Source organism: Aureobasidium melanogenum (assembly GCF_000721775.1).
Source record: "Aureobasidium melanogenum CBS 110374 unplaced genomic scaffold scaffold_10, whole genome shotgun sequence".
NCBI classification, from domain to species: Eukaryota; Fungi; Ascomycota; class Dothideomycetes; order Dothideales; family Saccotheciaceae; genus Aureobasidium; species Aureobasidium melanogenum.
Genome location: NW_024470062.1, coordinates 195,120 through 220,444, shown reverse-complemented (window position 1 = coordinate 220,444; position 25,325 = coordinate 195,120). Strand labels below are relative to the sequence as shown.

The 25,325-nt window shown below is 50.2% G+C and overlaps 11 protein-coding genes across 11 annotated transcripts; 4 read left to right on the top strand and 7 right to left on the bottom strand.

Annotated features, from left to right (window-relative positions):
* Positions 1-122: 122 nt before the first annotated feature.
* On the top strand, positions 123-2,285 carry M437DRAFT_75272 (homogentisate 1,2-dioxygenase-like protein; the record flags this gene model as incomplete). Its single annotated transcript, XM_041026391.1, has 6 exons — positions 123-187; positions 242-308; positions 363-385; positions 794-968; positions 1,063-1,664; positions 1,742-2,285. The coding sequence occupies 6 exons, from the start codon at positions 123-125 to the stop codon at positions 2,283-2,285; spliced, it is 1,476 nt and encodes a 491-aa protein (XP_040879757.1).
* Positions 2,286-2,981: 696 nt separating this feature from the next.
* On the bottom strand, positions 2,982-3,857 carry M437DRAFT_10478 (uncharacterized protein; the record flags this gene model as incomplete). The annotated part of the gene is made up of 3 exons (XM_041018569.1): positions 2,982-3,548; positions 3,602-3,627; positions 3,698-3,857. Coding segments are annotated over 3 exons (753 nt in total), but the record flags the coding sequence as incomplete, so codon positions are not given.
* Positions 3,858-4,250: 393 nt separating this feature from the next.
* On the top strand, positions 4,251-5,309 carry M437DRAFT_48539 (Aldo/keto reductase; the record flags this gene model as incomplete). Its single annotated transcript, XM_041021686.1, has 4 exons — positions 4,251-4,292; positions 4,346-4,701; positions 4,755-5,051; positions 5,111-5,309. 4 exons carry the CDS (start codon positions 4,251-4,253, stop codon positions 5,307-5,309), a joined length of 894 nt encoding a protein of 297 aa, XP_040879755.1.
* A 543-nt stretch (positions 5,310-5,852) lies between these two features.
* On the top strand, positions 5,853-6,973 carry M437DRAFT_75269 (PAP2 domain-containing protein; the record flags this gene model as incomplete). Its single annotated transcript, XM_041026390.1, has 2 exons — positions 5,853-5,905; positions 5,962-6,973. 2 exons carry the CDS (start codon positions 5,853-5,855, stop codon positions 6,971-6,973), a joined length of 1,065 nt encoding a protein of 354 aa, XP_040879754.1.
* A 798-nt stretch (positions 6,974-7,771) lies between these two features.
* M437DRAFT_48353 (putative Na/K ATPase alpha 1 subunit) lies at positions 7,772-11,221 on the bottom strand (the record flags this gene model as incomplete). Its single annotated transcript, XM_041021643.1, has 4 exons — positions 7,772-9,879; positions 9,937-10,586; positions 10,638-10,912; positions 11,003-11,221. The coding sequence occupies 4 exons, from the start codon at positions 11,219-11,221 to the stop codon at positions 7,772-7,774; spliced, it is 3,252 nt and encodes a 1,083-aa protein (XP_040879753.1).
* A 1,378-nt stretch (positions 11,222-12,599) lies between these two features.
* Positions 12,600-13,722, bottom strand: M437DRAFT_65983 (uncharacterized protein; the record flags this gene model as incomplete). Its single annotated transcript, XM_041024667.1, has 2 exons — positions 12,600-13,466; positions 13,597-13,722. The coding sequence occupies 2 exons, from the start codon at positions 13,720-13,722 to the stop codon at positions 12,600-12,602; spliced, it is 993 nt and encodes a 330-aa protein (XP_040879752.1).
* Positions 13,723-14,686: 964 nt separating this feature from the next.
* M437DRAFT_75266 (ATP-dependent DNA helicase) lies at positions 14,687-17,512 on the bottom strand (the record flags this gene model as incomplete). Its single annotated transcript, XM_041026389.1, has 2 exons — positions 14,687-14,998; positions 15,050-17,512. The coding sequence occupies 2 exons, from the start codon at positions 17,510-17,512 to the stop codon at positions 14,687-14,689; spliced, it is 2,775 nt and encodes a 924-aa protein (XP_040879751.1).
* A 353-nt stretch (positions 17,513-17,865) lies between these two features.
* M437DRAFT_34833 (uncharacterized protein) lies at positions 17,866-20,600 on the bottom strand (the record flags this gene model as incomplete). The annotated part of the gene is made up of 5 exons (XM_041019289.1): positions 17,866-18,698; positions 18,750-18,894; positions 18,945-19,205; positions 19,259-20,411; positions 20,476-20,600. Coding segments are annotated over 5 exons (2,517 nt in total), but the record flags the coding sequence as incomplete, so codon positions are not given.
* Positions 20,601-21,130: 530 nt separating this feature from the next.
* M437DRAFT_48905 (MFS multidrug transporter-like protein) lies at positions 21,131-22,750 on the bottom strand (the record flags this gene model as incomplete). Its single annotated transcript, XM_041021745.1, has 3 exons — positions 21,131-21,341; positions 21,391-22,403; positions 22,457-22,750. 3 exons carry the CDS (start codon positions 22,748-22,750, stop codon positions 21,131-21,133), a joined length of 1,518 nt encoding a protein of 505 aa, XP_040879749.1.
* Positions 22,751-23,569: 819 nt separating this feature from the next.
* Positions 23,570-24,036, bottom strand: M437DRAFT_84428 (uncharacterized protein; the record flags this gene model as incomplete). Its single annotated transcript, XM_041028101.1, has 2 exons — positions 23,570-23,913; positions 23,964-24,036. The coding sequence occupies 2 exons, from the start codon at positions 24,034-24,036 to the stop codon at positions 23,570-23,572; spliced, it is 417 nt and encodes a 138-aa protein (XP_040879748.1).
* A 408-nt stretch (positions 24,037-24,444) lies between these two features.
* Positions 24,445-25,286, top strand: M437DRAFT_75263 (short-chain dehydrogenase; the record flags this gene model as incomplete). The annotated part of the gene is made up of 2 exons (XM_041026388.1): positions 24,445-25,181; positions 25,238-25,286. 2 exons carry the CDS (start codon positions 24,445-24,447, stop codon positions 25,284-25,286), a joined length of 786 nt encoding a protein of 261 aa, XP_040879747.1.
* Between the last annotated feature and the right edge of the window lie 39 nt (positions 25,287-25,325).

Here is a 25,325-nt window from a genome sequence, read left to right as displayed (position 1 = left end):
CCCCACTACTCCGCTCAGTGGAGCCTCACTGCTTCATGGCATCAGGAGTGCCATTTGTGTCCACGACATTTCTTTCTCTCTTTATTCTCTCATAGAAGCATACGCTATCACAGTCTTCCAAGATGGCTCTCGCAAACAAGAACGTAGAAAAGCTTGATCGTCCTGACGAATACCAGAAGATATTCCAGTAAGCGAAGCAATCCGATTCCTGCGTAGATCATCACGCTGACCACCATGGAAGCTGGGCAGAGACGCAGAAAGATGGCGCTGTACCATCCTTTGCGACCCGCAAGAACGATCCTTACGAGGCAAGCAGCACTCGCTTCAGCATGTCTCGGTGAAATTCGCTGACTCTGTTGCAGTATCAAGCCGGGTTCAACAACCAGTATGACATGACCCTGCATTGACTTGAATTTCCTCATTCCTGGTTCATTGGCAAAGCGTAGTCCCAGAGGGATTCTTAACTGCATACAGACAGCCTGTAATGCAATGTGATGGGATGGCCTGGAGGCATGAATCCCGAAAACCCGGGCGCAGCGAACTGCGTTTTGCACCTCAACATTCTGTGAGGTTTGATAGGCTGCTGCAAGGCGGCCAGTTCTGCTTGCTGGATTGTGGTAGAGCGCCTCACTTCCTGATGTTTGCTCACGCTCCACATCTACGGATCTTCATGCCTCCTTGCTGCTGTGCCTTACACTCTCGATCCATGGGACGCTTTACCATTGACTCGGAAAGACCGAACAAGTCTGTGTACATTACTTGGGTTTCTTTTGCTGACACGAGTGTTTGTTAGTTTCGAATCAGAGGCTGTGCCTGGTACTATTCCTCGCGGGCAGAACAGCCCAAGATGCGTGCGATTCGGTCTGTATGCAGAACAAATGACTGCCTCAGCATTTGTTGCACCAAGACATCTGAACAAAAATGCTTGGCTATACAGATCGCGGCCAGCAGTCGCACACCAGGGGTTTGTACGTCTGTCTCAGCTTAAACCCCACCATTCTTAGACCTTCCCCATTTGTACGCAGGAGACACAGAAAACTGACCTAACTTGGGACCAAACAGACAAACTTGCCTGACAACACAAACACTGAAGCCAACTTCCTTCCAATCAACCCGCGAGTCCATATCTCGCCAACTCAACTTGCCTGGCTGCCCTTTGATGTTCCTGAGACGAAGCACGACTTTGTGGATGGCCTCTGCTCTATCGCTGGATCAGGCGACCCAACCCTCAGAGAGGGTCTGGCAACACACGTCTTCACGGCCAATGTCTCTATGGAGAACAAAGCATTTGTCAACTCTGATGGCGATTTTTTGATTGTGGCTCAGCAGGGCGCACTGGACATTCAGACCGAGTTCGGAAAATTGTACGTCCAACCAGGAGAGATCTGCGTCATCCAACGAGGTCAACGATTCAAGGTTGGCGTCGAAGGCCCTACTAGAGGCTACATCCTCGAAATTTGGGGTGCAAACTTTGAGCTGCCAGAACTTGGTGCAATTGGAGCCAATGGTTTGGCCAACGCTAGAGACTTCCTCACCCCGGTTGCGTACTACACGGTCACCAAAGACGACCCGTGGAAGATTGTGTACAAACTGGGTGGCAAGTATTTCGAAAGCAAACAAAATCACTGCCCCTTCGATGTGGTCGCCTGGCACGGAAACTATGTGTATGTCTTGTTCTTCCCTCCTTCCTGACTTTTATCTTGTTGTTTACGGCCGATATCTAATTGTTTCTTTTGCCCAGGCCTTACAAATACGACTTGACCAAGTTCGTCAACATTGGAAGCATCAGCGTCGATCACATCGACCCGTCCATCTTCTGCGTTTTGACGGCTCGCTCGCGCGACCCAGCAGCCCCTCTAGCCGACTTCCTCATCTTTTCTCCTCGCTGGGATGTCGCCTCAAACACGTACCGCCCACCATACTACCATCGCAACGTCGCCTCGGAGTTAATGGGACTTATCTACGGCGAGTACGCCGGCCGTAGCGATGAGTTCCAACCGGGAGGTGTCAGTTTTGAATGCGGTATGGTGCCTCATGGTGTGGCGTATCAAGAGTTCAAGGCCGCTTCCGCACAGCCTCCTCCAGAGATGCGTATCTCTGAAGGTGCGGTAGCTTTCATGTTTGAGAGCTCTAGACCCTTTACCGTGACTGATTGGGCCATGAAGAGCGACAAGCTTCACGAGCACGATCCCAAAATGTGGGATGATTTGGTTGACAACTTCTCAACACACAAAGACGAGGTTGACGAGATCTTGAAGAAAGCGGGGAAGCTCAGCTTGTCGTAGGCGTATGCATTTCATGTAGCATGATTGGTTGCCATGTACATTTGTCGGTGGATAGGTCATTTACCTAGCTACTTTTGCATGTGAAAGATGTTTGTTCTTTTCCCCTCTAGCAGATACAAGCTCGTGTTCCTATTGACGGGTGGATATATGTAGTTCTGGTATGCGCTAGTAGAGATGCGAAACATAGTAAGTGCCACCTAGACGAGTTTCTCGTGTATTCGGCTCAAGAAACCGGGTCTTTCTTGATGGCCGTGACAGGTTTTGCTTTCTCTTTGCATGTTGCTCTTGCAGCACGCATGATGCGTGATGGCGTTCGTCATGGCAAGTCCCTTTTCGTATCACATATGTTCGTTTCCCTGATACCCTCAGCCCGCGCCATGTGACAAGGCGGTCCAGAGACGGCCACCTATTGAGGCCGACATAATCAAGCATTTGCTGCACATACGCCATACATATATGCTGATAGCCAATCATTCGGCTATCGCGAACCGCACGAGTTGTCAGAAACACAGTAAGGCGTATTTGCTGCACGCAGCCGATGTCAAAATATTGGTGCTCGGCGTGCGGACGGCGACGGCGCGACGGGTTGGCGCAGAATCATGTTTCGGATGTACGAACACCGCTGCGTGACAGTGGGCGCCGGCATTGCTTCAAGCACCCAGGTTTCAGTGCATGCTTGTTGACTTTTCGCTTGGATCAATCATCGTCGTCGTCGGATGAGTAGGCCGCGAGACCAAGAGCGGCAGCGGGAGCTGGAGCTGGAGCTGGAGCTGGAGCTGGAGCTGTTGAAGCAGCAGCGGCCGCTGGTGCCTGGTCGGCCTTGTCAATAACAGCCTTGTCTATTGCTGCGGCGGGTGGTTGCACTGATTTGGCCGAGTGGTTGGCAGGAGTAGGTGCGGGACTCGGCGGTGATTGATTCTTTTCGTCTGATGGTGTTGCTGCCGCTGCGTCGGGAGTCATCTGGGTCGCAGACGAAGAGCTCTTGCGCAGCTTGAGGCCTGCAATCGCTTCCTTCTCCTTGGTTCGTTTGCGCTTACGGGCATTGAAGGCCCAGGTGTCGCCTTCAGATTGATTGCTCGCTTCAGGCGCAGCTCCACGGGACGCTTTCTCGGTATCCTCTTGCTGCCGCCTGAAGGCCTCGAGTCGCTCGGCAGTTTCTTTCTTCACGGCTTCCTCCTTTGCTCTGGTCGACTCCATGACTGTGTCCAGGAATTCGACTTCATCTTGATCTAACGATCTGAATTGATTCTTCAGCTTAGCTGCCTGAAGAATTTCTGTTAGTAAGTGCAAAGCCACGTTCGAGTGGTTCCGGGTACCTCTTCAAAGGCTTCCTGCTTCGCATCTGAAAAACATCAGCGTCCCGTCTTGCAAGGATGACAGGTATCATCAGCGATCGAAATTCAAGCACACACCTTTATTAGCCTGAAGAACCTCGTACAAGCTCTTGCCTCCATGCTGTCTGTTTTCATCCTCCTTCTTCCGACGCGCGGCTTCAATCTGTTCTTGAGCTTTCAACCATTCCTCATCGCGCTCAGTGGGTTTGTCCACTGTTCCTCCCGAGACAAAGCGCGACATGGTCACAAATTTCCAAGCAATGCACGTTCGAACAGTAGCTGGACGACAAACATGTCGGTGTTTCTTGCTCGGCCAAAAATTGGAGCTATGACGGCGTTTGCCAAGCAGAACCAGGGCCTGAGCTTCCGAGGCGCATTGAACCGCCGGCTAAATCGCATGACGGTGGTGGGGTGGTGGGGTTCAATGATGACCGGCAGGTACATGCGAAGTTTTGTGGATAGCTATCGAAACAGGCTGAAGGCGTAGGATCATCGGCCAGCAAAAGATAGGTGGAGATAACTTTTTGGGCCGGTTCTTAAACATTTCTTTCGTCTCGCAGCGACTTGTCTTCTTTCTACTCACTACAACCAATTCTCTACACTTCACAAACCACACCAAACATCTGCAATCATGTCGAACGAGTGGACCAAGAAGACCTTCACCCTCAACACCGTGCGCTGCATCACTCGCTTTCTCACCAAACAACATGAACTGACAAGTCGCAGGGTGCTAAGATCCCCGCCGTCGGTCTCGGTACCTGGCAGTCCAAGCCCAACGAGGTGCGCGAGGCCGTCAAGGCTGCTCTCCTCGCTGGCTACCGTCACATTGACACTGCTCTTGCCTACGGTAACGAGCACGAGGTCGGTCTCGGTATCAAGGACTCTGGCGTTCCTCGTGAGGAGATCTGGATCACCACCAAGCTCGACAACCCCTGGCACAAGCGCGTCGAAGAGGGCATTACCTCTTCGCTCAAGGACCTTCAGACCGACTACGTCGACCTTTACTTGATGCACTGGCCCAGCTCGACCGACCCCAGCGACCTCAAGAAGCACTACCCTGACTGGAACTTCGTTGACACCTGGTAAGCAATTCTGATGAGAACAATGTCTGGCAACCCTGATAACACCACTCTAGGAGAGAGCTCCAGAAGCTGCCTGCTTCTGGCCGCGTCAAGAACATTGGTGTCTCCAACTTCGCCATCAAGAACCTCGAGATCCTCCTCAAGGACGAGTCGTGCAAGACCGTCCCCGCTGTCAACCAGGTCGAGCTCCACCCCAACAACCCCTCCCCCAAGCTCATCGACTACTGCAAGGAGAAGGGCATCCACTGCACTGCCTACTCCTGCCTCGGCTCCACCAACTCTCCTCTTGCCCACGACGAGGTCCTGAAGAAGATTGCTGAGAGCAAGGGCAAGTCCACTGCTCAGGTCCTGTGAGTTTTGCCTAGCTTTACACTACCCACCTGGACCCAAGCTAACGTTGCGAAAACAGTCTCATGTGGGGTCTCCAGCGTGGTACCTCAGTCATCCCCAAGTCCGTCACCGCCTCCAGAATCGAGGGTAACTTCCAGCTCGACGGCTGGTCATTGACCGACGACGAGATGAAGCAGCTCAGCAGCCGTCCCGACCGCTTCAAGGTCTGCGGCGACGCCTGGTTGCCCGTCAAGGTCTTCTTCGGCGACGACGAGTAACTCCCTCAGCTTGCTGGCAAGCCACGACTTTCCAAATTGTAAATACTCCCTTTCATGATACCACTCAACCAAAAAATCGAATCACGAACTTTTCTATGTTTGCCCTTTGCCACGACAAACATTTATTTATTTGTTTACCTGACAACAAAAAAAAAAACATGACGTGAGGGGTTGTGGCGTATTCGTATAAGATTGCGTGGAGATGGGTGGGCACGCGACCAAGATCTTGGCAGTAGGGCGCAGCCTCGTTCCTGCCATCAGTTATGTCTTTGTTCCATCTCTATTCGTCGCCGCCGAGAGAACGGTTTCGAAATCAGCTGTAGGTTGCTTGTCTTGGTGAAGTTTGTTGAGTCGATGTATAAGCAGAGGCGTCCTGAGCTGAGCCTCGGAGTGACATTCCTGTTTCCCTTTATATGTTGCACGCCGACCATTGGTAGCAAACATATTGTGCTTTTTCTGGTCTACTTGTAATATCGATATATCATTTTCGCATGACAAATTACGGTCTAATCACTTTGTAAAGTCGGGACAGCAGCATTGGATATGCCACCAACGAAGTTGATAATAGCCTACGTGCTCGATTGGGTCTTGATCATGTAAGTAATAGCCATCTACTTCTGCATCTATACCCCTCTGATCCCAATGCCTACAGTGCCATCGCAGCGGTCGCCGGAGGAATAAGCTTCGTCACACCCTACCGTCGCCCCTTCTCTCTCGTCGACCTCGCCATCAGCTTTCCTTATGTCGAACACGATGAAGTTTCCACAGCACTCCTCGTCGTCCTTTCCCTGATTGTTCCAGCTGTGGTCATAGCAATCGTCACCTTACTCTTCGTGCCTGCCTTTTCCCGCTCCCGTCTCCACGATCAACAATACTGGACCCGCAAGCTCTGGGAGTTTAATGCTGGATGGATGGGCCTAGGTCTCAGTTTCGTCCTTGCCTTTTTCATCACCTCAGGCATCAAGAACCTAGTTGGTAAACCACGACCGGATCTACTGGCTAGATGTCAACCTGACTTGAGTGATATCGCTGCTCATGTCGTAGGCGGGTATGGCCAAGATATCTCCCAAAGGTGGACATTGGTCAGTTCGTCCATCTGCACACAAACAGATTCCAAACTCTTGAATGAAGGGTTTCGCAGTTTTGTCAGTGGGCATTCGTCGATGAGTTGGTCTGGATTGCTTTACCTCTCCCTCTGGCTGGCTTCAAAGTTTAATATGTTGATTCCTTACCTGGGCCACGATACACCATCCAACAAGCGCAACGACGATGCCTCCAACACGGAACAAGAATCTAGAGATCGCGCAGCTGCACCTCCCGTCTTTGGCGCTATCATCGTCCTTATTCCCATTTGTATCGCCATTTGGATCTGCAGCACCCGCTATGTAGACTTCAAACACCAAGGTGTTGATATCTTTTCTGGCGCTGTGTTAGGTATCACCACTTCATGGATTGGCTTTAGATGGTATCATGGTAGTCTCACTAGAGGACAACCTTGGACGTGGAGTCCGCGGTCAAAGGATCGCGCTTTTGCGGTTTCGAGTGGGGCAAATGGGTGGATTGATGAGCAGGGGTTTGCGATGAGGGACAGGAATCACCAGAGGAGGTCGAATAGCGAGGTTGATGTTGAGGCTGGTGGGTCGAGTGCTCCTATTGCTAAGTAAAGCAGTGGATGGCAATGATGTTTTTGTGGACACCCGCACACTTCAGAAGGACTTGGAGCACTCGAAGTCTATCTTGTACAGTTCAATATGGATAATGTATATCGAATATAATGAGCCCACTATGGAATATGCAATTGACTCTCAGTTGAGATGCCTGAATCTTGAGAAAGATCAAGTCACATCACTAGCTCCCAGGTTGGTAGTTGCCACTGTTCTCTCCCGCAGAGTAGCAGAACACTAAGGTGGTTCACACAAAGTTGAATCGAATCATGACATTTCCAATCAGCAGAAGCGGATATCTCAGTCAAAAAAAGTAGCCAGCATGAATGCTTGAGGAAAGTCGCTGTGTGACGTTCCTGCTTTCTTTTGTATACTCTAACACACCCATAAGAGATGTCGGTTTGATTATGCTACAGATCGCTCTCAAGAAAAAGCAGGTGGCCGTCCAAGATCATTCGGAAAAGTAGCAAAAAGAAGGTAAGAACGTTCGTTCTGATGACGTGCGATTTTGCTGTATGCTGCTCTCAAGCAGGACGTCATGACATTCTGACGCAAGCGAGAAGGTATGTTAGATAGATACACCGACGAAACTCAAACTGAACAGGAAGCAACGAAGTAGCGTGGGTCGTCAAGCTGGAAATAAAAGTCCTGCCATGTACAAAATATACGATTCTCTGCTTATATACAACGAATAAAGCAATGTCATCAAAGTCGTAAAGTCTTTATAAAAACCACTGTACATCAGAAACAAAAACGAACGTCATCATCATCCTCTATCTTTTTTTCCTTTTTGTTTGTTTACCAAGCAATCCTGGCGACAGGACCCTTGGGGAACAGTCTAACAAGCACCTTTCTAAGCTCGTCCATAACCAAGATACCCAAAGCCAAAGGAATAGGGATCAGCCAGAACTCGATGGGAACAGTAGCAGTGCCGAAAATGTTCTGGATACCAGGCTCCATGGTGACGAAGATGGCGATGGAGAGGGAAACAGCCATACCAGCCAACAACCAAGGGTTGCGACGCTCCTTGTTGAAGAAGGGGTCGGCTTGGAGGATAGACATGCGCTTGCTGCGAACACTGAGCAAGTTACCGAATTGCAGAATGACCAGGGTGACAAAGTAGACACCTTGACCAACGGTGTTGAAGTGGTTCAGCTCGTCTTGGGTGTATCCGTAGAAGCCATCGGTGTATTTCTCGAAAGCGAAGAAGAGGGCGTGGAGAGGGATCTTGGCGTGGCGCCAGTAGTAGAGGAAGAACATGGCGTGAGCGCAGAGGGTTTCCATAACACCGATGAACAGGTAGGATTGAGCGTAAATCTTGAAGTTAATCAAGTGGTCCTTCTTGTGGTTACGAGGAGGGAGGGTGAGCAGGTCGAATTCTTCCTTCTCCATGATGAGCGACAAACTGAGGAAAAGATCGGTAAAGACACAAATGATGATCATCAGGAATGAAGACAGGGGAGAAGGAACACCGAAGAAGACATTGAGCAGAACGGGCCAGATTTCGGAGAAGGAACCAGCGGGCAAGAGATAGGCAATACCCTTCTGAAGGTTCTGGAAGACCAAACGACCGAGACGAATAGCCTCGACGATCGAGTCGAATTTGTCGAGAAGTACCAAGTCAGAGGCTTCGAGAGCGACGTCAGAACCAGCAGCAATAGCGATACCGACATCAGCAGCCTTGAGTGCAGGTGCATCGTTAACACCGTCACCAGTAACTGCAACAACGTTGTCGCGGTCCTTGAGCTCGTTCACGATACGCAACTTCTGCTCGGGTGTGGTACGAGCAAAGACGATCTCCTCGTAACTGCATACAATTTCCCAGTCTTCTTCGGTGAGTTTGTTGATTGATGGACCTTCAAGCAGGAGACTGTGGTTGACACGGGCACCCTTTTCACTGTCGTTGACAAATGTGTGACCCTCGGCGATAGTCTCATAGGTATCAGGCTCGCCGCTGTGTGTGAAAATACCGACATTGCGAGCAATAGCGGCACCGGTAAGTCCGAAGTCACCAGTGACCATGAAGAAACGTGCACCGGCACGACGACAAGCGGCAATGGTTGGGGCGGTCTCTTTACGTGGAGGATCGGTGATACCGAGAACACCGATGATAGTCAAATCAGCGATACCCCTTTCCAGAACCTCATCTCCGAAAGCATTGGTGCCGAGGGTTTCCATGGGACGGTAGTGACGTTGGCAAAGAAGAATGACACGTTCTGCGTTGCGAGAGAGGCGTTCCTGGAGAGCACTGAACTGAGCCTTAGCCGCAGCGTCAAGAGGCAAGATCGAGCCACTCTTAGCGGACCAGTATGAGGTAGCAAATGGAAGAAGCTTGTCGGGGGCACCCTTGACATAGACGAGATACTGGGCCTTTTCGGGAGTAACTTCGTAGTTGGCATTGACTTCGTCATGGAGCATGAGCATCCATTTGTTCTTGCTGTTGAAAGGGATCTGGTATTTGCGAGGGTGAACATCAGGAAGCATCTTTGTGGAGTTTGAGTGGGCGGACTCTGCGAACTTGAGAACAGCTCCGTCAGTGGCGTTACCTTGAACCTCGCGGTCCAGAACAGGAAGATCCATTGAGAGAGGGTCGAATGTAGCATCGTTACACAATGCAGCAGCACGGTGGAGCTCGGTGAGTACAGTGTTCTGGCCAGCCTCCATTCTCGAGAGAGCATCGGCAACAGTGAGCTGTTCATCAACGAAACCGACAGTGGTGACAACCATTTTGTTCTCGGTCAGGGTACCGGTCTTGTCAGAACAGATGACGTTGACGCAACCCAATGTCTCGACGGTCGAGAGACCCTTAGGCAAGATGTTGCTGTTCTTCATACGACGGGCGACCATCATGAGGGTCAAGGCAACAGCGACAGGCATACCTTCAGGAATGAATGCGACAACACATCCTACAATTCTAGTTAGCGATGAATGACAGAGGCGACACAGTGTCCAATATTACTCACCCATGACGTTGTTCAACATTGCCACGACACTCATGTAAGAGCGGTGATCGCGGTGCAACCAACCAACCCAAGTCAGGAGGATAGCCAAGGCAAGAACGATGGTCAAGCAGACGATGATGATGACAAAGCGGTTGATCTCCTTCTGGATGAGGGTCGCTTCTTCTTTAGCACCAGCCATGGCACTAGAAATACGACCCATACAGGTGTTCTTTCCGGTCAATACGACAACACCAGTGGCAGAGCCATTGGTAACCATGGTACCCATGAGACCAATGTTGCGAGTCTCGAGGAAGTTCTTGTCAGTAGAGTCAACAGCACCTTCAATCTCATCGGACTCTCCAGTAAGCATCGATCTGTCGAAGCGAACGTCTCCGGAGGTTGCCAAAAGACGAATATCGGCAGGGACTTTGTTTCCGATGCTGATCTTGACGATGTCACCAACAACAAGATCGGTTGAAGGCACCTTTGTGGTTTGACCGCCACGAACGACGAGAGCGTCAGCTGGTAAGAGATCGAGAATGGCGTTCATGGTACGACCAGTAGACCAGTCTTGGAAGGCCGAGAAACATGCTTGTAGGAAGATGACAATGAGGACCAGGATAGCAAGACCAAGGTTATATGCTTGAGGATCGGGGTTTCCTAACGGTTTCCTAGATATTCCAGTCAGCAAGGGATCGAGCTATATTGGTCGATATACTTACCAGCAAATGAAGAAGATGATGACACCGACCCAGAGCACTGAACAGAAACCACCAAAGACATACTCGAAGAGCTTCTTGGCGTAGTTCTGGCGTCTTCGGGGAAGCATGTTCTTGCCATCGGTGGCAAGACGTTGCGATGCGTACTCGGGCGTCAGACCCAACTCCGATGATGATGAAAGTCCATGTAGTACAGATTGTGAATCAAGGATGTGGAAGTCGAGTTTCTCGAAGTGTTCGGCATCGTTTTGTCGCTTATCCTCGACCTTGGGTTTTTGCTTGAGTGAGAATGGTGATTTGATTGTCTTGGTTGTTGACTTGGCTTTGGCGGCTGTCTTGGATTTCCTCCATTTTGATTCCTTGACGACATCGTTGACCGTCTGTGAATGAGAAACGTTGAAAGAGAGGGTACGGAACTCAATGGGAAGACCGGCAGCGGCGGAAGTTGACTGTGCTCGCGACCTCACACTGCTGATGGAATCGCGGCTTACGGATCGTTGGCGACTGTGACGGCGGCGACGCTCAAGGCGATCCTCAGGCTCGAACGTAATTCGAGGAGGGTCATTTGCTGTGACTGTGCGACTCATATACTCCATCTCTCCCTTCTCGAGGGACGAATCCTGCTCGAATGACGAAGACATCGCGAGGGAACGCTGTGTGTCGACGGGAATGGGTGAATGGACGGATGGATTGGAAGAGAAGAACAAGCAGGAATGATATTATATAGAGGTAACGAATGATTCGACTAAGAAGAGGATAAATGGTTAAGGGACGTTCACAGATCTCACAGGCGCAGGCAAGAAAAAAAAAGACAATCAACCATGCTGAGGCCTCGATCGTATCCAGATGCAACGTTTGGTAACTGAAATTGAAGGGATGCTGACCTTAGACGTGCAAGACGTACCGTACCGCGCCGCGCGGACTACCAGATGCTTCAGATCCATTACGGCTGTGTGTTTCTCCTGTTGTCGTGGTTGCGTTGCGAACGCCACGTTGGTCAGGACTGCCGTGAGGCATTTACGTGCCTTGGACCATTCTGGATTTCCACAAATCTACACATGCCTCTTACCGTTGGGCGACTTGCGTTATTTTCTGTTCGACCAATCCCCATTTCGCCGGGCACTCAGTGACCACAAATATTGACGGCCGGCTGCGGAACACAATAAAACTTTCCCCTGCATGCATTTCGCCCTCGTATCTTGATGCTGACGGATCGAGGTCAGGTTCGCGAGCTGCCAAACAAAGAAAGGGTTTTGCAGTTCTGTCCCCAATCCCCCAACCAGTTTGCAAGAACAAGCTTCGCCAAGACCCTTAGTGCCTTCGCCAAAATGCTTGACATGAGTCTAAAGAAGATGTGTTCGAGATGTAAACAATCGTCTCGCATGGTAGCAGCGTGTTAATCAGCATGTCGCACAGGCGCGCAAGTCTCACAAGTCTTGTTGTAATCGTGCAACCTCTGTGTGGGACTTACGGCGAAGTTTTCAGCCCAGATGGTCTTGTGTGGTGAGACTTTGCGGTGTGAGAGTCTTCGGCTGAGGGGTTTTGCTTTAATGCCAAAAATGCCTCAAGACATCACCGCAGTGACTTCTGAGGCGCAGCAGTCCGCGAGACAAAATTTGTGGTAGCGAAATGGCAATACATCCACCTGAATAATCACCGTGTGTCAATAACGAACACCGCCACTACTCTACAGTCCAGAAATTTCACATTAGTCGTCGCCGTAGGGCGCATAAGATGACAGAATGGATTCTGTATGTATGCGCTTTTTTGGCCTAGGTGCACACACTGTGGGTCTCTGGTCTGATTGTCCAGGCGAATGCCGAATGTGTCGATTATGAGGTTTGTTTTCCAGAGTGGATGTTTCGTCGCATCATATGCTTGCCTTAGTCAAGTTCGTTATGGCAATGATGGTGCTTTATGAAGCCGCAACAGGCGGCGATCCACGTTCAAGTATGTTCTGGCCGATCACGTAAGACGGCTTGAGAATGTCATTCTATGTTCGGCAAGACTACTCTTTATTGCCGACAAAAAAGAAGTTGCTGTAGAGCTTCCGGCTGCTGGACGATCAGGAGGAGTTGCTGTAGGAGATGACACGTTTCTGTCGACACTGCTCGTGCCGCAAGTGACAATCAAGACGTTAGCTGGGGCTGCAGGGCCTGTGCAGGGAGACTGGACCTGAATGGTCGTCTCATCATCCACCTCAGGGGAGCGGTCGAGGTATCTCTGACAGTCGAGAAAAAGCTGTGGCTCATCGTTGCTTATGTCGATCGTACGAGCTTCTTTTTCATTGGGTAAGGGCAGACTTGACTCGTTTTCTGGCTCTCTGGTTTCTGACGCAGTAAGAGGCCTCGGTCGGCGAGCCATGATACCTGGATGACGTTCCAGGAACCGAGCGGGCCATTGTTTGCCCAGCGGCTTTGGTAGCGCTTCGTCTGCCGCGAGATTTTCACATAACATGCTGTACGCCTTTTCGCCAATCTTGCGGTGTAAGGCGCGGATATCGTCTAGACTGTCAACATACTGACACAGGATAATTTCTTGTTCTGGGCTGAGACGTTGGCTGCCGTTCTTGATTCGATCGGACTTGGACGCCCTTCCAGCTGCACGAGCACGGAGTCGAAAGTATCCAGATCTCTCAGTGATCCCGTTGGCCCTTCCAGCTTCAGCCAAGCTTGTGTATTTGCCAGCCTTGAAATCAGTGATTGCGCTGGTGATTTTCTGTTCAATCAAATGATATTCCAGGACCGGTTTTGGCTTTGGCGTTTTCTTCTCCAAGACCGGGGGATACACCAGCCTTGGTGCTTTTCGAGGCAAGGATTGATCCTCGTTGACCTGCTCCATGATTTAGGGATGAAACGATTATGGTATATACATACGAGAAACGCGACAAGAGTTGAGCCGCAATTTGCGTTGAGTTGGGAAAGTACGTTCGGAACAAGCCGCACCTTTGAACAGCACCCACCTGACTTCCTCTGCAACTCTCCTTCCATAACATATGGCAATATTCATATGCAGCTGTTTCAGCGTGGCGAATTCTCGGGACAAGATCTGAGTGAGAGTTCTCGAAGGGACGAAGGTCGATTGACATGCTGAAGGTCACCGAACTAGATCGAGAACTCGATGATTTGAGTTTATTGTCAACAGATGCTGTCCTGATTGCTTCACCACATGATTCCAATGGATGCAGGGCGATATCTTGTGATAGCAGCTGTATCCCCCGACTATATACCTGTCCTTCATGCTCAGGTTCAAGGGATGAGGGATTTTCTCAAGGTCAAAGCTACCGAAGGTGAGGTATTTGCATTAACAGGCATCGACACGTAAAGTTTGAACGGCTGCAAGCAGCTCACGTCAGTAAGCTCTGCACGTTACCAGATGTGCTTCAGTAAACAAATAGAGTCTCTTGCAGGTCCATGGGTGTGTGCCAGGGTGAGCGATTTTTTGGACTTCATGTGATGCAGCACTGCCACATGGCTTGACACTCACTGGATGACTGCAGCATCTTGTCACCTGTGTATCGTGATCGTAGCTGGGCTGTTGCTAACCCTGATAATCGCTCCTTCCCTCTGTCTTGTGGTTTCATAAGCCCAAGAATGATTTGTAGTCAATGTTGCCAGGACCACCCTGCCTCAAACAAATACTGACCCCGATGATCTCCTATTGCAACAGAATTTCCACTGTGCCTTAGCTGGTAGCTTCTCAGAACAGCTTGTATAGAACAGCTTGTATCTGAATAAATCAGAAAACTTCACGTTGCGAGGTTAAAAGGGTCGATGTTGTTTTTCGATTATGTCGAAGGTGCTGTTGAGATATGCCCTCCGGGTAACGCGATTTTGGTTATCGTAACTTTGACCCAACCTTGTTTCTTTTCTCCTTTTTTTATTTTTTCTGTCTTGCCTAATGAAGCATTAATTCCAGCGTTCGTCATCGCAATTCATACATCGTTATGTATGCTTTCGTTATTCATGCCTGCATGAGCAACAATATTTACGTCTAGCCGGTCTGCCCACTCCATCGATCACGATCATATTTCGACCTTTTGATCCCTACGCTCAACGATAGGATCCGTATGATCCACGGCCTCGCTTGGAGCTACCTCTGTTGTAGCTACTTCCGCCACTGCTGCCTCCTCTCTTGTAGCTGTTGCTTGATCCGCGACTGTAGCTACTTCCTCCGCGACTGTAGCTACTTCCTCCGCGACTGTAACTGCTTCCTCCGCGAGCCCTATTACTGCTAGCTGAGCCTGAGCGGCCTGCGCTCCAGCTCGTTTTGGTCGAGCTCTTAGTCTTGACTGGGGTCGGCATCACGTCCAGAGGTCCATGGGCAGCGGTCCTACAAGCTGCCTCGAATTCTCTGAGGAGAGTCTGTAATACAGTCAGTACAATTGAAAATACAGTGACTTAAATGTGGCTTACGCTGAACTCATGATCAGCAAGTGACTCGAAGACCGAGCTTTTGTCGAGCTTCAACTGAGTAATTCGCGGGCTCTTGATACCAAACGCGACGCGTGCCAGCAGTCTGGGGTCATCATGAGGACAAGCGGCCAGGACGCGCTTGACGCCTTCCACATTCAGTGGTGGAGCAGGTTTCGGTGCTAAAGTTGCCGATTCACCCCAGGCACAGTAGGTACAATGAGCACAACACTGTCTACCACCTGGCAGCTCCATGCCAAAGTGCTGCGCGAGACCGAGAGCAAGGCAGCTTTTGCCCGTGATAAGACCGACCATCTGATCAATGCGACCAAGAGCGTCCTTCTCGCGCTGAGCCATGTCTGCAAAGAGATCGTCAGCGAGGGCCTGAATGTCTGCTTCGGCTCTGGGTAGAGGGCTCAAGACTCGGTAGCGGTTCATGACCCCCGAAGTCTTCAGCATGATGACTCCGGTAGCATTCCAGCTGTCTAGTTTTTGGACAAGATCAGCGCGCATGAGACCTCTGCAGGTAGCCGCATTCATGTCAAAAGTGAAGTTTTTGATGGCTTTGGTCGACATGGAATAGATGGCTCTGGCCTCTGGCGAATGATCGCTGGACGCTACTGCGTGATAACGCCCTTTATCTTCGAATTGGTAGCTGGTATACTCCGGTGTGATGGCGCGAAGAAGACCGAATCTCAACTCAAGCGCAGCGAAAACGACACCAAGCGGGCTGAGACGAATGTCGTATAGAGTCGACAGTTCGCGGTGTGCCAATTTGATAACCTCTCCTTCTGTGTCCCGCGTGCGTTCGCGTCCAAACACATCTTTGAGCAACCCCAGCAACGACTTACGGGAAGGCAGGTCGCCGAGACTGAAGTTCTGCCTTAAGTAGATGTCTGAGTGGCAGATGAACATTATGCAGTAACCAGGCTCTCCATCTCTTCCTGCACGGCCGATCTGCTGACTGTACTCTTCGACTGTAGAAGCGAGATCGAGATGAACCACTCCTCTGATGTCTGATTTGTCGATACCCATACCGAAAGCGATGGTTGCAACAACAATGCGGATCTTATCGGCCATAAAGCTGTCCTGTACGGCGGTCTTTTCTTCTACCTTCATACCAGCGTGATAGAAGGCAGCATTGAATGACTTCTGACGCAGTTTCTTGCACAAGTCCTCGGCTTGTTGTTGGAGAGTGACATAAACGATGGTACTGCCAGGGTGTTCCCTGAGCCATTTGAACAAGAGCGGAATTTTGGCTTCTTCCGATTCAGTAGCAACTGCTTCCAGCCTGAGATTCGGGCGATAAGGGCTGGTGCGGTATTCATTGCGCTCTAGAATATCGAAGGCTGCGCGTACGTCTTCGGCAACTTTGGGGGTCGCAGTTGCAGTCAAGCAAATGACTCTCTCGGCATTGATCTCTTTTGTGAAACGCTCGACCATCAAGTATGTCGGACGGAAGGAATGACCCCATTCAGAGATACAATGAGCTTCGTCGACAGCAACTAGTCTTACACCACCTGGCACGTGTTTCATGCTTGCAACAAAAGCTTCGTTACTGAGTTTCTCCGGTGACACATAGAGTAAGCGCAGTTTCCCAGAGTGAATGTCAGCATGAATCTGTTGATGCTGCTCATAGGTCTTTGTCGAGTCAGAGCAATCGGCAGCTATGCCACGTTTTTTCAAGGCATCAGTCTGGTCTTTCATCAGGGCGATAAGAGGTGAGACGACGAGGGTGATACCAGCTCCGCGTGGTCGTTCGTTGCCACTCATCTTGTCCATGAGAGGGAAAGCAATTGCTGGGATCTGATAGCAAAGCGATTTACCCGCACCTGTAGGGAAGATGGCAAGAGTGTTTTCGCCCCTCAGCAGGGAAAGTATGGCCTTCTCTTGTTCACCGCGGAAGCCGGGATAACCAAACTTCTCTCGCAGCAGCCTGCGGATAAGAGCAATGTGTTCTGGCTTGTCGACGGGTGCTTGGGCGGCACGTTTCTCTTGCTGTGATGACTCTTGCTGTGATGAGGTCCATATTTCTTCAATTGCCGGGTCGTTGAATATCTCGTCGCCGGAGAAGTCGTCCTCTTCGGGATGCGGACGTTTGAGTGTTGGAGTAGGCGGAACTGCAAACGAGGATTCGGGCTTGAGAAAGGCCGACTGGGACTGCTGGCTCGCACTGATCAGAGCATCGGCGTCGAGCTCATCGAAAAGATCGTCCGAGCCATATTCTGATGTCTCGATAGGCGGTACAGGTAGCGTTTCGGTCTTAATGTCGGCTTCTGCTCGAACCGTGATGGAGGATTTTGGGTTGGCTTCTGACGTGACGGCAGACGACGCGTCGGCTTCGTCGTTATCATCTTGCTGCAGACGTGCGACTAAGTCTTTCTTGAGTTTGATGCTGGCAGCAGTCAGGCCACGCTTGGCCAATTCCTCTCGTAGGCCTATTACGGTCAGATTGTTGTAGTCCATATTGACGCGTTGGCGACGTGACGAAGCTCAGGAATGAGTGCTCAACACATGGTCGAGAATTTCGCGTCCCAATCGACTGGAATCAGAATTAGCGGTGCGGCATTGGACCGCCTCGCGACCGCGACAGCAGCGTCTGCGGATTAAATCAGAGAGCCGTGGTGGGCAGGATTGCTCTTCGAGAGGGTAGAACAGAGTCGCGACTTCCAAAAGATCGGCTTGCATGTGATCGCGGGGTTTAAACTCCGATATGCCCGCTGCTATCATCCAAACCAGGAAGGAACTGCTGAGGTTGTGCTCGAATCCTGACTTCCTCATATCCTACATCTGGGCGACTATATACTGCGACACAACGACAGATTGTTCAAGATCCGCGTAACTTTTCGTCCACTGCCCCACCTGCCTATTTCTGATACCAGTTTCGATCCTTCTAACAGCACACGCTCAGGAGCGCCGACACCACAGATACTTCCTACTCCTCGAAGAGTTGGTTGCATTTCTCCACCATTGCTGACGAATGTCCGTGCCAGCTCAGGGTCAAGAGGTTGATCAATAGCGATGCTCATTGGGCGTATCTGTGTGTCCGAGTATCTTCGTTGTGAGGATGGACCAGCACTCCTTGCTGTTACTGAAAACGACCCGAACGTCCAGAGAGTAAGTGTTGCGAGCAAGACTGCTGACGGCTCATAGAAGCTATTCGTGTGAAAGGCGTGTAGATGTCGCAACAATGCTCCTGCATGCAAAGTTGCAAGTCGAGCTTTGCTTGCATCCTCGGTGATCCATTTGCGTATCGCCTTGCGTAGAGCTGTCATTTGTGCTGAATTCATACTGCTATCTTCTTTAGTCATTCCGTATGCCAGGTCGCAGATGCTCTGAAAGGGCGAGCAAAGCACAATTCGTGCTAGATGGAGGTGCAGCAAAGTAGGATGTTCCATGCCAGAAGCTGCCTTGACCATACTGGTGGCACCCCATTCGAGTAGCTCGAGCGATTCCATGGTGGAATCTCTCCAGAATGTGTACATGGACATCTGCTGAGGCCGTGGTTGAGACTGGATTTCAGCCCCTTCCAGCTCCCAGCATTGGCGATAAAAACCGTGCAGCAGAACTATGCGGCTGAACTCGCCCATTGTATTCTGCAAGAGTTTATCGGTTTGTAATGATTGCATGGATGACAAAAGTGTTAGGTTCGCTGATTCGTCAGTCAAGATTGGGAACGAAAGGAAGCCTGTGAAAGACTTACAGGGCGAAAATTGAAAGATGTGGTGCCATTGCAAAGCTCCTCTCGTCTCCCAAAGCACTTCTTGACATGGAAGAGGCATTTTTCCATCCTCTAATGTAAGTCTCGGTTGTACTTGGAACTGATATGCCCACATGGTATCTAGCATCTTCGAAGAGTGTTAGTAAATACAGGTGTATGACTTGGAGAATTACTCACCCATATCGCATATCCAGTACGCCGGCAAGACTCGAGCTGAACCCATCGCTTCCAGAATTCAGCTTCCTGACCCTCGGGTGCAAACGTGCTAAATCCTGTCTCTGACATCTTCCACTCGAGCTGACAGAACGATATCAGATCCGTCAGAAACTCGTTATAAGCAGACTCCTGCCGACTCTCCTCTCCACTGTATATTTGGTTGATACATGCTAGCAGCTTTGCCTGACAGAGTGTGATGCGATCGATTGATTCATGAGGATCCTGCATAGAATCAGCATTGCCAAGCATCAGAACATTAAACACGACTATCGCACCAATGCTGAGATAGCTCGACGCAGAAATTCATCAAAGCATAAAGCATATTCTTCAGACTGTTCGAAATCTGACATGTGGCTTCCGATAGTCACAATAGCCAAGCCAAGGATCCAATGACTTGCATTAAGATCCAACGTTGGGTGGTGGAGGATAGGCATCACAGGATGGAATCTATCAAGATATAGCTTGACCAGGGCGTTCAAAATCTTTCGTGATGGGAAACAGCTTGACCCATATGGAGGTTGATAAGCCGTTAGTCCTGTGCAGACAGTCGTAAACGAGCTGTAGATATCAGAGTATGTTTGCTCAGACAACATGTTGAAGTTGATATAGCTGTCATCTTGAAAAGTCGGTAAAACATCACCAGACAATGGGAAGTTGAACCGACGCCTGCGGCTCAAGTAGCTGGTTGCTGGAGTAAAAGATCTGTGGAATGATCCTCGAGGGTTTGTCTGACTGTAAGTCGGCTCTTCTCGGTGACTAGCAAACGTGAATTGTGACATAGGACTTTCAGAATCCACGACGGCAGTTTTGGATCTAAGACTAGGGACGAGCCGAGGTCTGCGAGACAACTGATCCAGACTTGCATGTCGATCTCTAGGAAATGGAGAACCGTAGGGTATATCGAAGGAGCCTTCTGTGCCAGAATATGATCCTTCAAAGGGTGACAGGGCAATTTGTTGTGCACCAGCGTCATGTGGCAACCAATCTTGGGCGTATGGAGGAAGTGGTCCTGGAACAAACCCGGTAGTCTGAGGTGCCATTTCAGGATGTGCATTATAGTTCCAAGACTCTACAACGTTGGTGGCATGTTGCTCCGGATATGAACTGGTATGGCCGATATATGGCAATGACTGGCCAAGTTGCCGAGGAAAGGCTGCAGACTCAAGTGCTGAAGATGAAACATTCTCAGATGCTCCAGGGGTTGAGGCATAGTCAGAAACAGCGGATGACGGAGAATCGAAGGCTTGCGCAGGACTCGCAGCACTTGGATAAACACAGTCAACATTTTTCGAGCTGCACCTCTCACAGGGCATGGTCCCGTTGCAGCGGACCTTGCTACTCGCACACTCTTTGCAAGCTCTTGCTCCTTTGAGCTTGGAAACTCCAGGGTCTTTTTGATGTATCAATTCATGTCGTTGGAGGGTATCCCTGCATATGCAGTGTCAGTAAACCAGCCAGTGTCCGGAGCAGATTGACTGAAAATACAACATACAGCCGATTGAAGCCTTTGTTACATGCCGCACATCGGAAAGACCGAGCTTCGCCATGGCTATTTGTATGACGCCTCAGGTGCTCGATACGGCCAAACACTCGATGACATTGAGGGCATTGAAAGCTCGTATCTTCCCGTCTTCTTCTCTTCCTGTTACTAGTAGAGCTTGAAGACGTATCTGGTACTTCAGATACCTCCGAAATCTCTTCTTGGGCTAGATTGTTAGTCGGGAACATGTTCAAGCAGCAGATTGATGCAGCTTGACGTTGTCCAAAGCCACGAATCTGAGACGTGGGCTGGTGACACCTCTCGCATTGCAGTAGCAGATTGAAGAACCTGGGGCAGGAGCTGGGGCAGAGTATGCATCATTATGGTATTATATTAGCCGCACTGCGGTCTATGCAACTGACGTGCGATGATGGTTTGTGGTGGAGAGGAGTGGCGGGGTGGAAGAAGAAAGCTCGGTTAAAGCCATCGAACTCGTCAAATCAGCCGAGCCTGGAAACTCTTGTCCATGAGCACTTCTCAAGAAACTCTTTCGCGACACATGGGATCGACCTTCCAATGTAGATTCAATTCTAGAATTGTGCCTTATTATCCAATCTGCCCTTCAACAAGCATGCAATGAAGCCTCGCCCCGAAGTCTATATTCGCCTTATTGGCCGACCTTTTCCTCATCTTGAATCGCCTCCTCGTCGGACTGGTTTGCTGACTGCCCTTCGTGCTCCATAATCTCGCTGGCCCAAGGGCTCTTCTGCCGCAGTTTGAGACCGTATCTACCCAGAATAAACGGAATAGGCATCAAAACAAGCGCTAGACAAGCCAAGATCAGGCCTGCATACTGGTAACCTTCGTTGACGAACATTCTAAAATAAAGTCAGCATGGTCACAAACAATTGTCAAAACACAACTTACTGTCGTCCGAACAAGGGGAATCCTGCACCTGCCGCATTCCTGGCCAGACCGACTGCTGCGAGAGCAGATGCACTGTACTGGCCATAACTATCCTCGATATACGTATAAGTCATCAGGATGAGGATGTAGAAACTCCATCCCCACAGGCCGCTGGCGATGACGGGGCCAACCCAGCTCAACCATACGTATGAAGTGAACGCGAAAATGAACAAGCTGATCGGAAACGTCACCGCAGCTACTTGACCAAGCTGCACGCGCGCTTCTGGTATGTTCTTTCCCCCGGCACGTTGAATTCTCCTCTGGTAGTACCGCTCTTGCCAAAGGTTTGTCAAAGGTCCCAGAGAAATTCCAACACATATACCGAGGAATGTAAGTCCGACTTGGTAGGTCTCAAAGCCTTTGCCAGAGGGACCAAAGATGACACTGAATGCACCGTTGAACAAGAAGCTCAGACCGTAGAGGTAGCCATTGTACAAGGCTGCAAAGATAACGATGGCTTCAGAGAACAAGAAGCGAAATGGTCTAGTCAGAGCGATCTTAAACAGTTGGCGAATACCACGACGCTTCATCTCTTCTGGAACATCCAGGTCGTCTCGGCCAGTTCGTCGTCTTTCAGCTTTCATGTGGCGGAGAAGGAGAACACTGTGTCTTGTTTCACCGCATAAGAGCAGTGTGACAGACACGATAATCCACGCACCACCACAGATGCCTAGCAAGGCCCAAAAGACATCTCTCCAACCACGATATTGAGCGACCCACGACATCAGAAAATAGCCGGATGGTGACCCACATGTTGCCGCCCATAAGAATATAGACATGGCGATTCCAGTGTGTTCAACGTCCCACAGATCCGCGATGGTGCCCCCAAAATTCGCAACAGTGACCGATGAGAAAAAACCCGACAAGAATCGTAAGACCAAAAATCCACCCAGATTCTGTACGAGAGCAGTGCCAAGGAGAAAGAGCAAGAAGCATCCATATGGAATGATGTACAGTGGCGTCCGTCCAAAATACTGTCAAGTATTAGTCGTGTTGAGCGAAGTGGCATGGACATGGTATTGCGCACCTCTGACAGCGGCGCGAGTGACATGGGCCCCAAAGCAAGACCTGCAACATAAATGGACAAGCCCAAAGTCCCAATCTCGCTCGAGACTCCAAAATCTTTTGCGAACTTGGTCGACGCTGGGCTGAACCCTGAAGCTCCCCAGGATACAGTCAAGTCAACAAAAGTTATAGAACTGACGAGGACCCATTTCTTCCATGTTGGCCAATTTCTAGGGTTGTCTTTCGGCGGCAGCGATAGTGTTTTGGTCTTCGAATGCTCATAAGAGCCTTGGGATTGCAAGGCTTGATCACTCATGGCTGTCGTAGAAGCTTTGGCAATGCAAGATAGCGAGGTACACCTTTTGCTTGTTGGCTACCCTGGTTTGTGGATAAGTCAACCATGGCTCTGAACTGTCCAGGTTGACCTTGTATGACGTTTGGTGAGTGTAGATCTGATGTGCGTAAGATCGCCATTGCTTTTTCTGGCGATCGACGACGGCCCGCGCTTTCCGCATGAGGTTGTTGCATGCCTCGACGCGGCTCTTACATATGTGTAACCTGCCTATGTGCCAAACTCCATCGCCATTCTACACTCAACATTTCCCTACGGATATGTGTCCTCTCAAACTGTACAGCCATTTTCCAGATCAGAAGTGCGGCTACAGAACTACATTGAGACCAATTTGTGTCTCGTGGACGATACGTAGGCTTGCGAAGTTTTATGGCTATAATATGGCGGTCTTCGGCGCACTAGAATTCAGACACACAGGCTTCAACGATGTAGAGAATAGTTGATTTGAGCGATACTGAGTGGTGAAGTCACGCGGCCCTCTCACGCGACTAGAACCAGATGGGTAGCAAAGTGCATGAGTGATGCTATCTCGAATGAGTAGAATGAGCGTTTGAAGACTCGAGAGACGAAAGTCTAAAACTCGGACCTAGAGCGGTAACGGCATCTGCGGCAATCTCGAAATCCTGCGCATACCCTGAGCACATCTCTTCGCAGGGGGAGCATGAAGCTAACGAGCAGCCGAAACATATCGGACCACTCGTCATCTCCACAAGCTCGACGCAACGCTGGAACAACAAGAATGTTTTGAATACTTGCTGGAACAGAAGAGAGCGGACGTGCGTACTACGACGGGCTGATCGTGACTTCTTCCGTCATGACGAACTTCATGGCGATGCGTGTTTGGATACTCCATAGAAGCATGTTCAGGGCCGAGCGCTTGTCGCCAGCGGGCTCACCAGCAACCAGAAAGATGTTTTCATCCGAGTCGACACTTACGTTGTACATGTTCAGGCTGATAAAAGCCAGGTAATCGAGTCTGTTGTTGTTTGGCAGCCGATCCGATCTCGGCAGGGGCACGACACAGACTAGCAAGTCGTGGAGAGTCAAGTCCTCGAGGTGCTCACGACCTTCTTCGGACATATCCCACTGCGGTAATGGACTGGTTTCGAGAAGAATATAGGCATCGACTGGGACGGACTGTCAGAATTGCCAAGTGCAGGGGTTCAGATCACCATACCAATGATTCTGGTCAATAATCGATTGCTGTGTTGTAGAGTATTCCTGATCGATGGCGTAACTGGTTGACACATCTTCTCCTAGAAGCGGAAAATCGATGAGTCGAGCAGTGAACTGCGAGTCTGCTCGATTGCACGAGCACGAGCTATCGGATCTGGCTGCGTGAGAAGTTGGCGCATTGCATCGTAGCCCATGCAGTGGCAATCATAAATGGAACCTAACGACCACGTCTCTTCTGGCATACTGATGGAACGATGGAGACCGAATGTGAAAAAAATATGAATGGTAACGTTGGATGTGTGCACGCGCAGGTCGTCGTGGCATAACTTGCAGGAGCTCCCAAGTCGGAAGTGTCGGAGCTGATCTTGACGTACGTCATCATTACTATGGCGAGTCTGTATCACTTTTTTGAGAGGACCAACATATCTGCGACTGCATACATTCATCAGCTCATACTGGTATCTTTTGAACTTCAAAGAAACATGTCGCCTAAATCGTTAGACTTCAAGTGTGCCCTCGTCACTGGAGGCGCTGGGGGTATTGGAAGAGCCATTTCTGAATACTTCATCTCACAAGGAAAGAAGGTCATCATCGTAGGCCGTACTGAGTCCAAGCTACAGTCTACGAGCAAGGAAATTGGCGCCGACTACTATGTCTTGGACACGGGAGACATCAATTCCATCCCAAGTTTCATCCAGAAGATCACAAAGGAGCACCCAGAGCTGGACTGCCTGGTCAACAATGCTGGCGTCCAGAGACCTCTTAACGTAAACGACATGTCAGCCGAAGAGTTCCTCGAGAAAGGAGACAACGAGATCAACATCAACATTCGAGGACCTATGCATCTGGCAGTCGGCTTCCTGCCTCACTTCAAGTCCAAAAAGTCTGCCGTCATCATGAACGTCTCGTCGGTGCTCGGCTTGATTCCCTTCAGCATCATCAACCCAGTCTACAACGGCACCAAGGCCTTTGTGCATTTCAACACGATGAATTTGAGGACTCAGTTGGAGCAGGCCGGGTCGTCCATCAAGGTGATCGAGATTGCACCACCATCAGTTGGCACCGACTTGCACAGAGAAAGAGAGGACCCAGACGACAACAAGAAACATAAGAATGCCAATGCGCTGTCTGTCGAAGAGTTCATGGATGAGCTCAAGAAGGGATGGCAAGAGGACCGTGATTGCATCGGAGCTGGCATGAGCCAAAAAGTGGTAGACAGGTGAGTTCAGACATGATGCCTTGGAGCCCTTAGGAAGCGATACTAACCATTTCCAGATGGTACAAGGAGTTTGGACCTGATTATGCAAAGGCAGAAGGAAAATAGACAATTGATTGTTTGCCGGAAGGATCGGCGGCCCAAGTG